This window comes from Corvus kubaryi, unplaced genomic scaffold (genome assembly GCF_017639235.1).
Source record: "Corvus kubaryi isolate FWS band 111438036 unplaced genomic scaffold, C.kubaryi_AGA036_p1.0 37397, whole genome shotgun sequence".
Taxonomy (NCBI): domain Eukaryota; kingdom Metazoa; phylum Chordata; class Aves; order Passeriformes; family Corvidae; genus Corvus; species Corvus kubaryi.
The window spans coordinates 11,731,163-11,749,846 of NW_024581136.1; the positions used below are offsets into that span (position 1 = coordinate 11,731,163).

At 43.4% G+C, this 18,684-nt stretch overlaps 3 protein-coding genes across 20 annotated transcripts in view; 2 read left to right on the plus strand and 1 right to left on the minus strand.

Annotated features, from left to right (window-relative positions):
• Window positions 1–2,810, minus strand: part of RUBCN (rubicon autophagy regulator) — a 30,779-nt gene extending 27,969 nt beyond the window's left edge. For 4 of the 5 annotated variants that reach the window (XM_042042246.1, XM_042042243.1, XM_042042245.1 and 1 more), the window contains exon 1: window positions 2,736–2,810. The gene's annotated coding sequence lies outside the window, so the exon portion shown is untranslated. Of the gene's footprint in view, window positions 1–2,635; window positions 2,704–2,735 lie in introns of those variants that run through there. The other variant, XM_042042247.1, reaches the window with a different exon arrangement.
• Window positions 2,811–2,840: 30 nt separating this feature from the next.
• FYTTD1 (forty-two-three domain containing 1) lies at window positions 2,841–17,049 on the plus strand. Of its 2 annotated transcripts, XM_042042253.1 has the most exons (9): window positions 2,841–2,984; window positions 6,027–6,158; window positions 9,197–9,342; window positions 10,077–10,189; window positions 11,120–11,216; window positions 12,114–12,175; window positions 13,027–13,101; window positions 13,905–14,031; window positions 15,092–17,049. In XM_042042253.1, the coding sequence occupies exons 1-9, from the start codon at window positions 2,882–2,884 to the stop codon at window positions 15,185–15,187; spliced, it is 951 nt and encodes a 316-aa protein (XP_041898187.1). In that variant the 5' UTR covers window positions 2,841–2,881; the 3' UTR covers window positions 15,188–17,049. The 2 variants fall into 2 exon arrangements, with proteins under 2 accessions (XP_041898187.1, XP_041898186.1); XM_042042252.1 differs by lacking the exon at window positions 2,841–2,984 and having other exon boundaries at window positions 5,396–6,158.
• A 1,018-nt stretch (window positions 17,050–18,067) lies between these two features.
• LRCH3 (leucine rich repeats and calponin homology domain containing 3) overlaps window positions 18,068–18,684 on the plus strand; it is a 62,700-nt gene continuing 62,083 nt past the window's right edge. For 10 of the 13 annotated variants that reach the window (XM_042042676.1, XM_042042679.1, XM_042042677.1 and 7 more), the window contains exon 1: window positions 18,068–18,312. In XM_042042676.1, coding sequence (XP_041898610.1) covers window positions 18,102–18,312 — 211 coding nt within the window. In that variant the 5' untranslated portion in view covers window positions 18,068–18,101. The remainder of the gene's footprint in view (window positions 18,313–18,684) is intronic. The other 3 variants (XM_042042690.1, XM_042042686.1, XM_042042687.1) reach the window with 1 other exon arrangement.

The window sequence follows — 18,684 nt, forward strand, 5'->3', positions numbered from 1 at the left end:
TGTCACTTGGCTGGATGCTGACGCACTCCCGAGAGCCACACAGCAAACCAAGAGCTGATGTTTGCATGGTTGCCTTTGTGATCCCCAGCCATTCTGAGCACAGAAAGAAAATACTCTTCAGGATCACAACTTTTGCCTGGTTTTCTGTTGTGCTGAGCAGCAGACAGCTGGTGTCCTGTTTGGATAATAAATACAACTCATGGATTTTGTCTGATTTCCACTTGTCACGAGGACAGGCAGCATCTGCCACCTTTGCAGTTCACATGTTTGTTTGGGGTAAACAGAGCATTTGTTTATTGGTGTGATGCAGTCCCCAGATGGAGCTGCACCCTACAGCCTCACAGAAATTTGACTTAAGGCTTTTTTTAAAATACATCTTTTGGCACCTCTATTATTAGTAGTTCTTGGTAATCTGGCAATAGCATATTTGCTTCAGAAATGTAGCCTGATTATAAGAACCTCCTACTTGTCATCAATCACTTGTCATCCAATCTCAGTTGTCATCTGGGGGAAAATGTTATCAAAAGTTATCAAATCTGTGGGTCCAAGACTCCGTGTCTGAAGTTCTGCTGCCCATGGAGAATCCAGAGAAGAAAACAGGGTGGAACTGTCAGCCTCCAGCACTGGGGTCACGAGTTTCTCCTGCCTGAAGGAAAATCTCTCACTAGCTGGAGGTGTCCTGTGACAGTAACTGAGCCATTCTCTTCTAGACAGTAGAAAGCAGCAGGAGGAACACCCAGAAACACATTTTTTGCCTTATTTTAAAAGAGATTGATAAAGAGTGTAGATGGAGAGAGCAAGGCCTTGTCAACAGTCTAGTACAGGACAGATGAGGACAGAAAGCCTCAACTGACTCCTCTTATTCTTGCCTGTCATGGTAACACTCCTAGAAAGATCTCCCATTCTTAAGGCCTGCACAGTATTTCAGTGCAGGTAGCTCCCAGCACAGCAAGACAGAGCTGTGACAGGGATTACATGCACAGGAGCTCGTTGTGTCTCAGGTACTCGGGATATTGCACTTGCCACAGAATGTTTATTTTAGCAAATGCACATATGGAATATGTGGGCAATTAAAGAAATGTGGAGTGTTCCTGCAGGAAGGAGGTGTGTGCAAGGTCATGTATGGAAATAATTATCCCTACCCAAGGGCATCTACAATACAGTCGCTGCAGTCTCGGTATGGAGCTCCCCCTCTGGAGGCAAGGCAGGCAGACCCTAAAACGAGCTGTCCTTGGGTCATGGCAAAGGAAGTCACCTTTAGAATGGCAGTCTCAGCACAGCATCCACAGAAAACTCGGGGAGACATGGACAGTAACATCAGGTGACCACTGTGAGCAGGGGAAATGGATGTGGACTTTCAACTTTTACTGCCTGGGTTCTGAAGCAAGTTCATTCTCTGTGATCACCTTGTCAGTCCATCTGCTCCTTCTTTTTCTCTCTCTGGAACTCACTGGCCAATTTCAACCAACCATGAGCAAGATGTAAAAATTCCAGAGATAATTACTATCCCTTAACTGTAATGGAGTGTCAAATGAAGAAAATGCTGTTGTGTAAAAAAGATGTAGCCCCGTTACATGTAACTTGTTTGGCAGCAGCCAGCTGCCCACTAGGCACATGTGTACTGCTGACCCACCAATACCCACAGCTCCAAAGACTGCAAATATACAGGGAGGAGGGAAAGGCTTCACTAGATTCCTTGTTAAAAAAACAATTCCTCTTCTGAACTTCTCAGTCACATGATTCTGACCAAAAACTGGAGAAGATAACAACTCTGAAGAGAACCCAAAGAGAACAAAGTATCTATGGACACACTGTTCTGGGTTTAAGTAGTAATTTTAAGCCTTACATGGTATTTTGAAACAGGAACCTGGTTTGAACTCTGCTGTTTGAAATTTGAAAATATAATTCTGCTCAAAACCACCCTGCATTGGTTTTGTTGTTCACAGAACAGATTATTTCTCTCAACTGCACTGGGGTCACAGGGAAAGGCACATTTTCAGCTTCTCAGCTGAACACCCTTCCCTACCCGGCAACATAGAATGGTTGGATTGGAGGGGACATTTAGAGGTCATGTAGTCCAACCTCCCTGCCGTGACCAGGGACATTTTCAACTAGATCAGGCTGCTCAGAGCCACATTCAACCTGACCTTGAGTGTTTCCAGGGATAGGGCATCCACCACCTCCCTGGGCAATCTGTGCCAGTGTTCTACCACTCTCATTGTAAAAAATGAGATATATCTATATATATATAGCCAGTCTAAATCGACCCTCTTTCGGTTTAAAGCCATCACCCCTTGTCCTATTGCAAGAAACGCTGATGAAAAAATCTGTCCCCATCTTTCCTATATGCCCTTTCAAGTACTGGAAGTCTGTAATGAGATCTCCCGGAGCCTTGTCTTCTCCAGGCTGACAACCCCCAAATCCCTCAACCTGTCTTCATAGGAGAGGGGCTCCATGCCTCCAGTCACCGCCGTGGCCCAGCTCAGCACTCCATCAGGTCTGCAGCCAGCCCCGGGCTCCGTGCCCTGCGGCACAACTGCCCTGTCCGCCAGCCCCCTGCACCCCGCACCCTGCCTGCCGCTCTGCTGCCCAGGCCCCCCGCCACTCGCCGGCCCCAGCCCGATGTGCCACTCACTCTTCCCAAGGACACTGCCTCTGGAGAAGCCCCTCCTGGAAGCGGCCGCCAGCTCCCCGCGGGTCCCCGCGCCCCCGGCATCGCCCCCCACCCGCTGTACCTGCTCCTCCCGGCCGCCAGGAGGCGCGGTGCCACAGGGGCGGCAGCGCCGCTCCCCACCGCGGGCGTCTGTGCCCTGGGCTGGGCGGAGCTGCTGCGCATGCGCGGGACCGGCGGGGGGGGTGGTGCGCTCTGAGGGAGGCGGCCATGAGCGCGTTCGGGGCTACGGCACCGCTCCCGGGCTCTTCGGCCGCGGCGGGGGCCCGGCACGGCGGCGGCGAGAGCCTGGAGAAGATCGACATGTCCCTGGGTGAGGAGCGGGACTGGGGCGGCCGCTGTGGGCGACAGGGCGGGGGGCTCGGACTGAACCAAACGCCGGGGACGGGCGGAACGAACCAACGGGGCTGTGCCGGGCACCGGCGCGGGCGGAACCAACGAGGGCGGGGGGGTGGGGAGGGGAAAGGACGGGACCCTCCCACAGCGAGAGCGCCGGAGGGGCGCGGGTGGCGCCGGGGGCTGGGCACGGGAGCGAGTCCCGGCCGTGTCACCGGGAGCAGCGGGGACCCGGGGGTTGCGATCCGTGGCGGGGAAGAGCCGGGGCCCCTTTGTGCCGCTTGGTGGTCTGAGTAGGCCGCAGCCCGGGGCTCTGCCTGCGTTTGGCCCAGTGAGGCCCTCGGTACTTGGGCCTTTGGCTGGGTGGCCCTCGGGGAGCGTTCCAGGGCCTCGCCTGGGGCTTGTAACAACAGAGATGGGGGAGGTTTGGTGGTCTCTCAGCTGGCCTGGCCTTTTTATTCTTCTCAGGTTTGGAAGTCGGCAGTGGCAAGTCTTCCGTCTAACCCCTTTGCAGTATAAGACCAGTCACACCAAGCATGACGTCGCGTCTACCACGTACTTTCCTGTGATAATCTACCCCGTTGTCCCCTGCCCTCCTATTGCAGGGTGTGTGTGTTAGGAAGTTGCACAGACTCACTACAAACCTGCAGAGCTGTGTCTCCAGCATGTCCGAGAAACTGACATCCACACTGTAGATACTTCAGTGAGGTATCTCAGAGAAGTTCTGTCCTGTGTAGTGAGTCCCCTTAACAGTCAGGGACAATTTGGTGTGTTCGTGGGCTGCATCTTCCAGTTTACTTTTATTAGAAAAAAAATTTTAAAATTGGTTTTGTACACTCCAAGACTGCTCTGTGATGCTACCAGAGCATGATAGATTGGTGCTGTCAGGAGACTTTCTTCAAAAAGCAGAATCACAGTGTAAACTGAAATTATTAATGGTGGATTTGGCCTTTGTGGGCCACCGTAAAATAAGAGGATTTGTGCAATTTTTCCCTCTGTAAATAATTCAGTGGACTTCTTTGTGCAGTGGAGATATCTTGTGAAATGATGTTTAGAGTTTGAATGTAGAGTAGTGTTATAGCATTCATAGAAAACTATAAATCTGTTTTTATTTACAGCACACAATCTTTGTTTTCAGGATTGCTAATAGAGTTAATGATCCTGGCTCATTGTGTTTTCAGATATTTTGATGTTTCCTGGCCAAGTCAACCTTGCAGTCAGTCACTGCTACATGTCCTGGCCATTAGCTAGTAGCAGATTGCAAAGGAGTATTGTAGTGTCATGAGGATGGTTTTTTTTCTAAAGTGGTGTTGTGAAGCAGGTGTGTTCCTCAGCTTCTTTGGGTGTATGAGAACCTTGTCACCCATGGCTGCTGTCCCCAAAAGTGTCTGTGTCTGGTATAACCGAAGAGGAGATGCAGTCCCACATCTAGTGTGATATCAGAGAAACTGACGTGACTTTAATCTAGAAGATTTTAAGATTTGAGATCTTGGTGTTGAGTAAATTCTCATATAGTAATAAAGATTAAACATGGTTGTGTTTTGTGCAGCTCATCTGCAGCTGAGCTTCCAGTTTGATACTGTTTGGTATGATTGATAACTCTGCTGTGCTAGCTGTAATTGTGGTCTCTGATCTCAGGCAAGATAGGAGAAGGCTTCAGTGTGGCTGCTCTAACAAATGCATGAAGTCCCATATGTCCTTAATATACTTATGAAACTTAAGTGCTTTTGTTTAAAAAGTTGTAACCTTGTGTGCAGTAGCTTGCAAAAATAGGATTTAAGATGAAGCAGATGAACTGTGAAGCATGAAGTGTTTGAAGTGGCTTTGGTTTCCTTTGTGTATAAAAGGATAGTTTGGAATCCTTGCTTCAGGGACAACCCCTTTGGTAAAGAAGATGCTGTAGATATCAAACCCTGAGTAACCTGTGTCAGTGTTCCTTGTCCTAGTAGATTTTATCTGAAATTCAGTCATTTTTGCAGCAAAGTGAGCTAACTTTCTCTTAGCTTTCCTTTAACAGGATGCAGACCATTGGGTAACAGTGTTGTGATTTTGGTATTTATGTTTTTTACACTGTTTTCTCTGTTCTACCCCTTATTAGTCCATTTGAACTCAGCCACAAACACAGTAACCCCATTTCCATCTCTCCTTGACTGAAAAAAGACTGTCCACATATTTGTGGAGGTTCCCTATTGAAACATGACATTTTTTATGAGTTGTGCTCTCATGATAAAGATGCAGTAAACACAATTTGACAATTTCCTTTAAGGTGTTCTTGTGAACAAGCTGACAGATAAAAGCTGCCACACCTTTTGCTTTGCTCTTCTCTTCTGAGCTGGCTACCAGGTCAGTGAAGGAAATCAAACTGGTGTAGCCTAATTTGTACTGGACAGACCTGCTGTTCACTTTTCATCAGCTTGTTTCTCACACATTTTTGAACTGATTAATAACTTCTCTGAGATGGTTTCCCTGAACAATAGATAAGGTGGTTGCTTTGGATTGTAGATTCCTGGGAAGAGATGTCTTGCTTGCTTTTTTCCCCATCATTTCAGCCTTGGTGAACATCTGAAGATAACTGATGGCCTGAGTTGTCTCTGTGTGATCTTTTTTAAGTAGCTTAGGATGAAAGAACTAAGGCTGGAATTGACATTTTATCTGGACTCTGCAAAGTCTGGGAATGAGATTGGATTTACATTTTCTTTAACAATATACAAAACCTAATGGAGTCATTCAAATTAAAATTTAGTGCTGGGCTTAATGCCATGATCTTCCAAGCCTCTTGCATTGTCTGGATGTATGCAACTGCTTCCCTTTGGCTGGGGCATCATATTATAGAGTAGGTTCTGTAAGACGTAACAGGGACTGGATGTTTGTAGTGCTAATGTTTCTGGAACCTTAACTTGTATGTGCTGCCTTTGCAGGATTGACTGGTCTGTCTCCTGTGACTCCAGGCTGCTCGGGGTTTTTATTCAGTATGTCAAATTTTATACAGTATGTCAGTTTTTCTTTTTTCTTCTTGTAGATGATATAATCAAGCTGAACAAGAAAGAAGAGAGAAAGCAATATTCTCCCAAAATAAAAAGAGGGCTTCAGCAGAATCGAGCTCGACAGTTTAGTTCACAAGGCTCCAAGTGGGGAATCCAACAGCAGAAAGGTATGCGTGCCAAACATAACATGGATTCTATATTATCTTTTTTGAGCTGAAAGGTAGCATAATGAAATGTATGGATTGACATGGTCAGTTCATGTGTCTTTCAAATAGTGTAATATGTCACGCTTTTGATTATAATTCAGGGGTTTTTAAAATCTATTTGGTTTTGTTTCTGATTCAGTGTGAGAAAGTAATTGACGTTTGGCCACCAGGGAGCTTAGATGCTTGAGGGACTGTCTTTGACTCAGGGAAGAATTGGCTTGCTTTCTGATTCTTCAAATTAATTTTAATTTTCGAAATTGTTGATCATACTTTGCCCCTTCTCAGAGATGGACAGAACAAGTGCTTATGCTAAAGACTGTGTATTGGGAGATGTGGAGGCCTTGCCAGAGCTCAGAGCTTTGTGCAAAAGAAAAGCATATTCATATTTGCTGGGTAGAATTCTCTTTGTAGGCCTCCCCAAAGTATCTGTTTCTGTAGACTGTGATGCTGGCTCAGGAATATTTAAATGGGTAGTGCAGAGTCTGAGTTGGCTTTTCCTGGTAAGAGCTTGGGATGCAAAGGAAGTACTGTGTCAGCCTTCTTAAGCCAGTGGTTTTACAGTAGAATACAAAAAGGAGAAGCCAGTGTTTTAACAGTGGAATACAAAAAGGGGAAAAACACCATATAGGCAGGGAGTGAAGAGAGGATAAGTGCACAATAACAGCTTTGCTGTAGGTTCCCCTGAGTAACTCATGGGGTTTTTGATACACAGGAGTCAGTTGAGAATGATTTCCAGGCTTTAATCCAGTACGTGGATAGTTCCTGCTTGAAGTACAGGCTGGTTTTGCTTGCAATTAGTTTTGAAAAGTATCTATTTAATACCGATGATCAAAATATGGAAAAATACTGTCTGAAAAGAAAGCTTACCACCTCAATATGAGCTAATTAGGTGTTTAGGTTAATTCATGCAATCTCTTGTTTAGTAGCATTCCTTTAAAACAAAGACACGTCTGTCTGGTATACTCACAATGATCCCTGTGTTATCTTTGTCTTGCTTAGTGTTTGTTGTAGCAGCAGCTCCTCTTTAGTATCTTAGACACAAATGTCTTTAGGGATCAGTGGAATGTTGTGTTACTCAGGGCTCAGAGGAGTTTTGGTTTCTATGCAGGCCTACACAACTGTGTTACTTGTACATCTCTAATAAATTGGTGACAGGACTGGAAAAAAATTTACATCTCTCAGCCCGAATGTGAGGATATTTGTGTGGGTGAAAAGTGAATTTAAGTTGTAGATTATAGAACATGTAGGCTCTGTTTATAACTGCAGTTGTCAAGTGCAGTTGTTTATCATCAAAAGAGCACAAAAGAAACAAGTATTAGGATTTAGAATTTTAGGAGAAACTTGATCTGTAAACATGAAACTCTAAATACTACTGTTTTGGGCAGTTTTAGTTTTCTCTGCTGGAACCTTACCAGCTTGCCTGCCTATGTTCTAGGAAAAAGGCAAACAATTTCTTTGTAAAATTGCCAGATTCCTGACATCTTGAAACACTGTGAATATATTCAACTGTTCCCCCCTATACAGCTCTGCACAGTTTCTCCCATTGAAAACAAATCTCTTATATTGTTTTTAAGCAGAAGGTGACATTAAATAGTTTTTCTGAGCATTCTAGTCATTAGTAGCTTACCAGTAGATTTATTGCTACTCTCTTGCTATTGAAGTTACTCGGATAAGTAGCAAATCCTCTGTGGACAACTTCAGAAACCACAAATGATCCACAGTGTTCAATTCCTTATGGTTTTAGAAGTGGCTGCCAGACTTTCTGGAAAGAAGAGAGGAACTTGAGATGGGATTCTATTCAGCTTTTGGGGGTAAAAACAGAGAAAGGAGCGTTGTTCATTTAAATAAAAGTTGTCCTTGGTGATACACAGAATGCAACTGCACAAAGCCCTGTGCAGCCTGAGCTAACTTGGATGTTTTCATTTACTTGAGCAGAGGTTGGTCTGTAGAGCTTGTGAGGTCCATTTCAGCCTAAACAACCCTGTTTCTCAGCTTTTCTCTTGGAAAAGAAGAGCATTTGCTAACCAGCCACAAAATGTGTGTACACAGCAGTTCTCCATGGCAAATTGATCTGAGCTGGGTTCTGATCGGTGGCTTACCTCATGTCATGGCTTGTGTCATGAGGAAGCACAGCTTTATTATAAGTGCTGTTAAGTCAGATATGTTAAAACTAGATGTGTCTGTTGCTGGAGAGCTGACTCCTTAGTCTTAAATTTGTTTTGCAGTCTGAGGTTCTAGAGGGGAGGGTGCTTGGTGACAAAATTTGAACATGCTCAGTATTCATAGCATGAAGCTAAATGACTCCAGACAGGGTTAATCAAACCCTGGTAACTGGAGATACTACAGACCTCAGACTTACAAGCCTTTTATATTCAAAAGCTGTTTTCAATCCTCAGTTTGGCTGCACTGCCATGCAGACTTCAAATTGAAAACACTTCAAATGTGATACGATTCATGTGCTGTTTAATGTGATTTTGTGGGCCAATTGCTGTGTTCTTTCCTCTTAAGTCATGTCTTGGGAACCACTGATTTAAATAAATAATCTTTTAAGCTGTTTTGGTTTTTTTTCCTTCTAAATTAAACTGGCAATTTGAAGTTTGCTGAATGAGTAGGAAGCTGAGGGACTTTTTGTTTGGTTTGGTTTTATATTGCTCAGTACTTGATGAAGTCCCATTTCAGAGTATTTTGGTAGTTTTCTATGCTAGAAGATTCCTAAGTTCTTCCTGTAGACATGTCGAATAAGACATTTTCAACAGAAATTAATGCAATTAGCTAGAGCAAAGCTATGCTTTGTATGAGAAGCTGATCATTGCTGTGCTGGGGCTTGGGCCAGACCTGCTAAAACAACTGAGTGACCAAATTGTCTTCAAGTGTAGTTGTGATCTCAACTCTAAGGCTTGAAGTGTGCAGCCAAATAACTTGTGCTGCCTGCAAGGCATCTTAAAGCATTAATCTTTTTCTTCCAGGAGGAATTGTTGAACTTTATCTGCTTGTTGCAGGTTATGGTAAGAATCGTTTGGGGCGCAGAAAGAAGATAGCAGGGAAGAAGCGTTCTTACGGAGTCATAACTGGCCTGGCAGCCAAGAAAGCTGTGGGTTCACACAAAGGAATCAGTCCTCTGAACAGACAGCCACTGAGTGAGAAGGTAATTAATGCAACCCTGGTGATTCGTGTCAGAACAGGTTACAAAAATGAAAGACAAGCGCTTCAGAACATTGTTACTGAAATATAAAATGGAGACATATGGTACAAGCTTTTATCGAATTGAGAATGTGTTAGCTGAGTTCTTGTTTGTTTTGAGTGGGCTGGATAATGACTGGGTGTGAAAGTAGTTTCTAATGCATAGTTGGGTTGCAAGTCATGAGAGTTGAAGTACAGAAGTATATTCTGTGTGAGTATGGAGGGAATTACTGTATTTTATGAGGAAAATTGGTTTTCTTACAGACCAATGATTCAGCCAACCTGCAGGTGCTAAGCATGTGCTGTTACAAAAACGAAAGTTTTTGCAGAATACTAAACTCCATCAGTAGGCTCCCTTCTCTGCACTGCTCCAGTGCATTGTTGCCATTGTAGAATGGGGGTTGCTTTCAGATTTAAGAAGACTAATTTTGAGACATGTGGAGCATGGATTTTTGTTAGTTTGGGGAGATATGGTAATGAAAAAATAGCTGCTAATGTCTGATGCTTTTTGTTTTCTCCTGAGGATGTGGAGAATATAGAATTCATGATATTGTAGAAGGTATTTTCAAATTACACTAGACTGTGAAAGATAGGCAAAGCCAAGTGTATTCTAATCACAGTTTGTAAATGGAAACTGAAAGAAAAATGTTTGTGTGTGTACAGTATACATTATGCTGTATATGTTTGTTGGTTTTTAAGAATGCACAACGGAATTACCCAGTCTTGAAAAGGAAAACAAACCTGCAGAGACAATCTGAAATGCAGAGAAAACAAGCTCCTGCCCTCAGGAGGCCTGCCCTGCTAAACAGGAGGTAAAATACCAAGTCTGCTTTTTGAACACTCCTTGGCAACTTTCTGTAGTGAATCTTGTTTGACAGGACTGAGGCTAAGAGAAGACAATAGGTACTGGCAGTAACAATATGGTCAAGACCACCTTATGGGTGAAGTTCTACAAATCTGGAAGCCAAGAATGTGACAGACATGGTCTCAATATAAAGCCAGATGTTTGTTACGATGTAGAGCACTCAGGAAGTACCTCTATTTTTGAGCATGTGGTATTCTGCTTTCAGTTAAATCACAGGCAGCCTGTATTTGAGCAACCTGATCTTGTAGAAGGTGTCTCTGCCCATGGCAGGGGGGGTTGAATCTAGGGGATCTTTAAGGTCCCTTCCAACCCAAACCATTCTGTGTTTTATGATGCTACATGGAAATGGCCACTGTGAATTTTGATAGCTCAGAAGTGTCAGCCATGGTTTAGTGAACTTTCTAAATGCCTTTATGGAAGCTGGTGCCATCTGCAGCTTCAGGGAAGCCATTGCATGTTTTATTTGTGCTGTAATTAACACGTGTTATAAACTGCAACCGAAGTGGGTTTCACTATGCAACCATATCATGAAAACGGTAAACAAACTTCCTTTAATTTTTTTTTTTTCATCTAATCGACAATGTTTAAAGTGCTGGAGGATACTCAGCAAAGTGAAGAGCAGAATTAATGACCATATTGTCCTTGTTGTATGAACATTAGGCTTCAATGTACCAACAGTGATTTCTCCATTTATGAGTGATGTGTTTCATTCTTAGTGTGTAAGGAGACTATCCCAACTGAAGCATTCAGCCTCAAAGAGGCAGCACTGCAGATGTCCTTCTGGATGTTTTGGGCATTTCTTTGACTTCCATAGTAGCCTCTCTGAGGTGTTCCCTGTGGAGCCTTTTATAACTATATTTTTTAATAAATATTACAGGAATAACATGCCATCCACTTTTGTCAGAATTGGAAACAAACTAAATCAGCAGAAAGATACTCGTCAAGCAACTTTCCTGTTTAGAAGGGGCCTGAAGGTAATACAGATTTTGGAAGAACAAGGCAATTGTACCACAGGTTCTAAGCTAACCTGTAACAGTGATATTAGTGAATCAACTTCAAATATCAGGTCTAAGTAGAAACTTCAGGTGGACTGGGAAATAGCAACAGGTTCTTCTAGGGAAGTGCACTTGTTCTCTTTAGTTACTGTAATCCACTGAGCCTTCCTTCACATTCCAGTGCAATTGAGCTATTCTGAGGGGCATGAAACTTGTCTGTGTTTCAGGGTAGTTACAAGATACTAATTTTTCCTTTTAAAAGTTAATGTTAGAAAGCACTGCCCAGCTTTCAAAAGTTGCCTCTGGGTGAAGAATAGAGCACAAATACATTTTAGAATCTGATTATGGTTTGGTTTGCTTTTTTAGTTACTTCGGGGTTATTTATTTCAGTTATTTTGGTTATTTAAGGATTTTTTAGTTAGTAGGATCGAGAGATTAGAGAGTGCACAGTGAATGAAAAGTGGTGGTTTTCGTTTTTATTTGTGCCCTCATTCTACGTCTGCCATAGTTGTGACTGTAAGTAGCTGCTCTGTTCCTTTCAGATGGATTGCAAAATTACAGGCAGGATCAGGAACTAGACAGACTTTTCTTGCTAGTATAGTAATATTTTGATGTATCTTAGCTGACATAGTCCTCCAGAATGTTGCCATTGCTGTATTGGCAGTTTTGTTTAAATCATTTTGTGTTCTTAAAGTAATTCCTTTTCAGTGTCTTATGAAGTGTCTTATCTTTGAAGTCCCTCTGAAAGTACAACCCTGTTTGTGCAGAGTGTACAAACAGCTTTAAACTTCTATTTTTGAACTTCTGTATTTCCAGCTGCTGCAGTAGGAATTGAAACAGTATTCAAATCTGGGGTCTGTATTGATATGTTTTCAGGTGCAGGCCCAAGTGCAGTCAACAGATGATCTTGATAATCAGACAGTAAAGAGAACTCGTCAGTAAGTATCTAATTTGGAAAACTTCAGTTTTGTAACACATAAGATTTGCATTTTAGCTCAGACTTCCTGGCTATGATAATAGAAGGGGGGTGGATTTTTTCCCCTCTAGGCCCATCAACTAGAGTGACAGTGATCCTCTCCCTATTCTCAGTTATTTCCTAAATTATCTTCTAATTTAACCAGGAGGAGTTGGTTTGCATAAGACATTTACAGGAATGAGGGGGAAGGTGGCAAGAGGATCACTCTAATCTCTAGCACTCATGAATATTGCATAGATTGGAAGAAAAATTCAAATGTCAGTGTTCTCCTGAGCTCTTGTTGTAATTTTCCTTTTATTTAATATGCATATAAGCCTGTGAAGCAATTTAGAAATGAAAAAAGCAGAGCCCAATGAGGCCACTGGGCTCTTCCACCACGCACTCTTCCCATATCATTCTATGCCTGCTGGGCTCTTTGCAGGGTGTTTCTTTGGGAATACAACAGGCTGAGAAAGCAGCAGGTGCCACAGAGTGCAGTCTGTCACCTCTTGGATTTGCTGTTAGGGCCATTTTGGCCCCATCTGTTGCAAGTAAACTGAATGTTTCAAAAAAGTGAACTCTTGGGTCAGTGATGTAGTTGTGGTGCACCTTGACAGCTTGTGATTTAGTGCTCTCCTGAATAGATGTAGGTAATGTAAAAGGTACAAGATTCAGTAGCCAAGTGTCTTGTGGCTGCATGTGGTCTTTGTACTGGCCAACCTTCTGAAAGCTTGCGCATTCTTTGCTGGCCAGTATTTTGGACATACCTTTAAAGATACCCTGACTGAAATCTCTGCACAGGTTTTGTAAGTGATTTTTGTGTTTTCAAACTAGATGGCGAACTTCTACTACAAGTGGAGGGATCCTGACTGTGTCTATTGACAACCCAGGAGCAATCATAAGCCCAATGTGAGTTTTCAAATAAGTTCTGAAATGTTCTGAACATAAATGAAATTGCTGCTTTGAACCATTTAGCAAGTTCCTTGCTGCTAGAGTTTCAGGTGACCTCAAAGTCACAGCTTCTTGTGAAGGCTTTTAAGTCTGGCCCCTTTCTGAGTGTTTCTGAGCTGTGTTTGAGCTGGATCTCACACATCATCTCCCAGTTAGGAGCTTGATGTGCTATACAGTGGAAGAGTGGTGGGCTGCTAGATTTTCACCTTGTCTGTCCCTTCCAAGTCAGGCCATGTTGTAGCTGTTTTCTGCCCCTATCTGGGTTGAAATGAATGAGCACCTACTTGATGAGTGATGGTAACAGTTCGTTCCTGATTCATAAAAATGCTGCTGGACTTATGCTTAAAGAGAGCATTGCTGTATTTGTCTTTGGGAAGTTGATGGTACTGTTGTTTATAGGTGGTATATTTTAAAAATGTCTTGAGTAGCATTTTCTTGGTAGCATTTTATAAGTAAGGAAGACTGTACTGATTTTTATTTTTTGTATTTAGGGGATTAATTAACCACAAATTACATGTTTGTCAGTAGAATTGCAGATAAAAAATAGGATGGTTTTCTGTTGGGACTCTTCTGTCTGATAACAATAACAAATGGTTCCTTTTTTAGTTCTGCCTGACTTACCTTCTTGAATTTGTGCCCTCCAGCTCTTCAGCCAGCCTGGTCAAATGGTTTGATGAAAAACTCATACCTCTGTCAGCATTAAGGCTTTCTTACATAAAACACAGGTTCATCATGCCCTTTGTAACATTGTTCTTTCACAGTTCCCAGAAATTACGATTAACTCGTAGTCCTGTGCCGCCATTTCTGATGAAGAGGGACCAGTCTGAAGAGAAGAAGATTCCAAAAGGTGTTCCGTTGCAGTTTGATATAAATAGTGTTGGAAAACAGGTAAATGCAGTTTTTGTAACTGTGGAAGTAGTTTGAATAAAAGCCAGTGAGGCACTTTCCTCCTGGACTCGCTAGTGACAGAAAGAGGGAACTAGTAACTACTTCGTTTCCACTTCGGGTCTTTCTGCTAACTTGCTGTGTAACTTCAAGCAAGTAGCTAAACTCACTGTTCCTGTTCTTCTAGTTTGTGCCTTGCATGCCCACGTGATTTAAATGGGATTTAAAATGTTGAATATTTCTGAAAGGCTTCTAGTGTTCCTGCTGTGCTTATATCAGCAACTGTGAGTAATTCAGGGATGAGCTGCTTTCAGCTGTGTGACCTGCATGGAGCCCTGGCAGCCGAATTTGTAAGGCAACTTTTGCTGTCCATCTAGGAAAAAAAATTAAATGTGATGATGTAAAGGCTTGAAAGATGAGCAATTTTTCACAGGTTCCATGTACACAGGCAATTTGGTACAGCAATCCTAATGCTGTCATTGAAGGAATTCTTAGAGGGTGACAGAGTTAGATGCTGTTCTTGTAATCAGCTCTTTAGTACCAGCTGTAGAAAACTGCATGGAGTCAGGGCATTGATTTTCATTTGTTCCATCAGGAATAAGAAGTATGTCAGAAATAGTCTACCACTGTACTGTAAAATTAATTGAACTTTTGGATTAGACTTCAGCTTGTTGCCTCAGCTGAGTAAGCTGGAAAGCAACCTGCATTAAAATGGTGAAAATACTGCATTTGTTGAAGTTGCAGAAAATCTGTATGGGGAAATGTGTACTGGAAGTTCCTTTTTTCAGTCTGTCTGTCCTCAGTTTAACTTACAATATTTTGAGTAGGCTTTGAGTATTGACATTATATACCTTGTGTTATTAGTGAATTCTGAGAATGCAAGCTCTTGATGTGTAGTCCAATCTGATTTTTAAATGGTGTGGGAAGTGACAAAGTAGCTAAGTGAGGCAACTAAGGAGTCAAGCGATGATACAGACTGAAGAAAAAGTTATTCTGTCTTCATTACTTTGATTAAATTAACCCAACACCTTTAAAGTTTTGGTTAAATGACTTTATTTTTCAGACAGGGATGACGTTGAACGAACGATTTGGGATCCTGAAGGAGCAGAGGACAGCACTGTCTCAGAACAAAGGAAGCCGTTTTGTAACAGTGGGCTAACCTGGCAGATGGACTTGGGCATTGAGCCCACCTACCTAAGACCCTGAGATAAAAGTGGGCAGAAGAATACAGCATATGTCACTAGAATTCTCCAGACATCTTGCTAAGATGGTGGCAGAGCTATCTCTTTTTATTACTTTTACTTGGAATGGTAAAAGACTTGATGCCCTGAGGGAGAAAAAGTGGAGAGAAACTGATCCGCCATAGTGGCACCATCACCTGGTTGGAAAAGATTCTGTTGCCCAGCTGAGTTCTTTGACCCCTCTGTTTTAGTAAAGATTGTTTAAGTGTTTAATTACAAACCCCATTTTAGGGTTTTTTAGGGACTGCCTTTGAGCTCTCTTTCAGACTCCAGTTTAGCACAGAGCCTCAGTCCATGGATACTTTGGTAGCGATGTAGCGGCATTTTTCATGGGAGCATTGGTTCTGTACTTCTTTGTGCTTTTAAAGTTCCATTTTTTTCCTTTCTTGAAAACTGTTTTGCATCCTCACGTTCATGAATAAAGCTGTTAGCTGAGACCCAAAATTTGTAACTGGGATGGAGACTATTCTACTCTTATCCTTAAAAGTGGTCCAGACCATATACCATATTGGAGGAATACTGCAGAGGCAGTGTGAGAGTCCTTTATATTCCAAATAGCTCAACTTCATCATCCTCCTCTGTAAATGGAGTTTATCTGTCTTCTTCTTAAAATTTTGATTTTTATTTCTCTTTGAAAGGTTTTTCACAAACTTAATGCAATAACGTAATGTTTTTGAATAATTTGATAGGAGAAAATACAGCAGTTCCCAAGGAAGTCAGCAGTATGGTAGTTTCTTACCCTCCCAGATACTGGATTCTCATCCTGCATACCTTGCCCCAGAGCATTTACTCTGACTCTTAAAAATAGCTGGAGGCAAGCAATCTCATGGCACTTGTTTGTTTATACCAAAGAGAGGTAAGATGTGAAGCTGATCCGAAGTGGTCAGACATCTGGAAATGTCTGAAACTGAGGAACATTGCTGGAGGAAAGCCCTCAGTTTGCCAGCATGTGTAAGGCATTAGGGAGGAACATGTAGCCACCTGCTTTAAGCATAGCTTTGGGCATCAGAATATGCAGGACAGTAACAACTGGGCCATCCTCAATCTGAATTTATATAATCCCTAAAACTGGGGCACCTCTTCAGAACTGCTTCCAGACCAGGAACTGGTGATCTTGGCACTGCTGTTTGGCAGGGAGGGTTAGGTACAGTCAGGCAGAAGAGTGGCTGGCTTTGCTGCATCCAGGAATGTTTATGGTGTTTGAAGCTGGTTTAACTCCTTTTCACATTCTTGAAGAATTTACATTGGACAGAGTTGGTTTCCTTGTGTTTTTATCTCAAATTCCAAGTTAACTAGCATATACTGGCAAGTTCAGCCTTGAAGAGCATTTGACAGCAGAAGGGCTTTTTTTTGTATAGTTTTGAAGTCAGAGTGCACTCTGATGCTAAGCTAAATAGGACTTAAACCCTTATTTTTAATGTTGAAAAATATACCTTAGCAGAAGCAAACTAAATGTAATGGTGTTAAGGTTTCTTTCTCAATTACTAGTAGGATTTTTTTTTTTTAATAAATGTCCCACTGTTAGAGTTTGAGTAGATGAAGTGTAGTCAGTCATCCTGTTTCAGTGTATACGTTTTCCATGTGCCAGGATGCAACAAAAAAAAATTCTTTTGCATCAACCTAGATGCAAAACATTGATGCAGTGCATCAAAAAATGCTAGTTTGTATTTAATGAGAAGATGCTTTACACTGTACCTTTTGGTATTTTTTGGAGAAGTTACTACATTTGATCTATTCTGAAGCTGTTAATTTTTTTTTAAATAAAAAGTTACAGGTTTCATATTGTCTTGTTCCTGTTATAACCACCTGGGCAGTAACCTGGTTATGTGAATTTTCTGATAGCCTGCAAGGGGTTCTTATTGGTTAAATTTTTATTAAATATTTCAAAGAACACAGCAGAAAGCAACCTAACATAAAAGAGGGCTCACACTCTTAATACTCTGACAAGGAAGCACTTCTTGGAATGGCACTGTAGAGGCTCACTTGCATTTAAATGTGTCAGCTACTAATTAATGTTTCAGTAGCACTGCCTAATTTAGTGGTTTGATATGATGAGAATACCAGATGTGTCAGTCCAAGCACTGATTGTTGCTGTGACATGTCTTGATAGCGAGAATCGCTGTCATCAACACCTTGTGCTGCAGGAACAGCCCGAGCAGCTCCCATGGCCGTGTCTGGGAGTGCTGTGCCAGCAGGAGGCATATGCAGTGGAAATGCTGCTATTAATCGTCAATGCAGGACAAAATACTGCCTGTAAATATATTTGATAAGGTGTTAAATATTGTGATTGCCTTGTGATTACTTAGATATTGGCAGCCTTTGTTCTTCATTACCAGCTCAGATGTGTTGGCTGCAGCATCGGGTGGGTTCAGTGAAAGCAGCAGGGCAAGATGGTATTTATTAGGATGTCGCAAAGGGTGTGACCTTTTAATGTCATCAATCCTTAAGTTAGAAAACGTGAAGCAGTTGTTGCATTTCCCGCTTAGCTGAGATGTGCGCACTCTACCCTTGGTTTGCTGCTGGAACGGGCCCAGCAGCTGTGAGTGATGCTCACCCAAAAGCCAACCTGTGGCATCCCACCTTGGCGGGTAAACTAGAATTTTTAACAGTTTCAGCTGGTGTAGAGGCGTGTCCAGGGGCCCCCTTCGCACGCCGGCTGAGCCGAGGCGGGCGGGAAGACGCGCCCCGAGAACGCGCCGGCCCCGAGAACGCGCCGGCCCCGGGCGCTTTGACGCGGCGTTCGCGCGCTGCCGGTGCCGCCGGGCGGCGGCCGCGCATGCGCCCCTGCCGCGCGCTCTGTCATGCGCTGTCCGAGCGGGCTGTGGCGGGGAAATGGCGGCGCCGGAGGGCGGCTGTGCCGTGATGCCCGCGGCTTGTCCCGCTCCGCCTGGTCCCTCGGCTCCGGGCTCCTGGAGCCGCTCCTTGGACAGAGCCCTAGAAGAAGCGGCGGTCAGCGGGACCCTCAGTTTGAGCGGCAGAAAACTGCGGGACTACCCGCGGGCCAGCGCTGCCAACCACGATCTCAGCGACACCACCCAGGCTGGTGAGGGACGGGGCGTGAGGGGGGCGAGGCAGTGGGGCAGGGGAGCGGGGGCTCTCGGAGAGGGTCTGGGGGTCCTGGCTGCCCAGCTAGCCCCCTGCTCAGGACTGAGTCTGAGGTGACCAGTTTGCTGTCTCTTCGTTAAACTGAAGCTGGTTTCGCCTCCTCCCTTCGCTTTCCGCCCTTCCTCTCCTCGGCTGAGGCAGGATGGAGGAGCTGTGGCAGGGTTCTTCCTCTGCCCGTCTGATGAGATCTCTCCCATTTGTAAGGGCTTTTTTCTTTATTATCTCTGCTCTAAAATGTTTACCTTATGGAGAGTTGTTTTAAAAAGCGCTGTGAGGTTTTTCTCAGTATTGCTGCTCGCTGCTGTGGTTT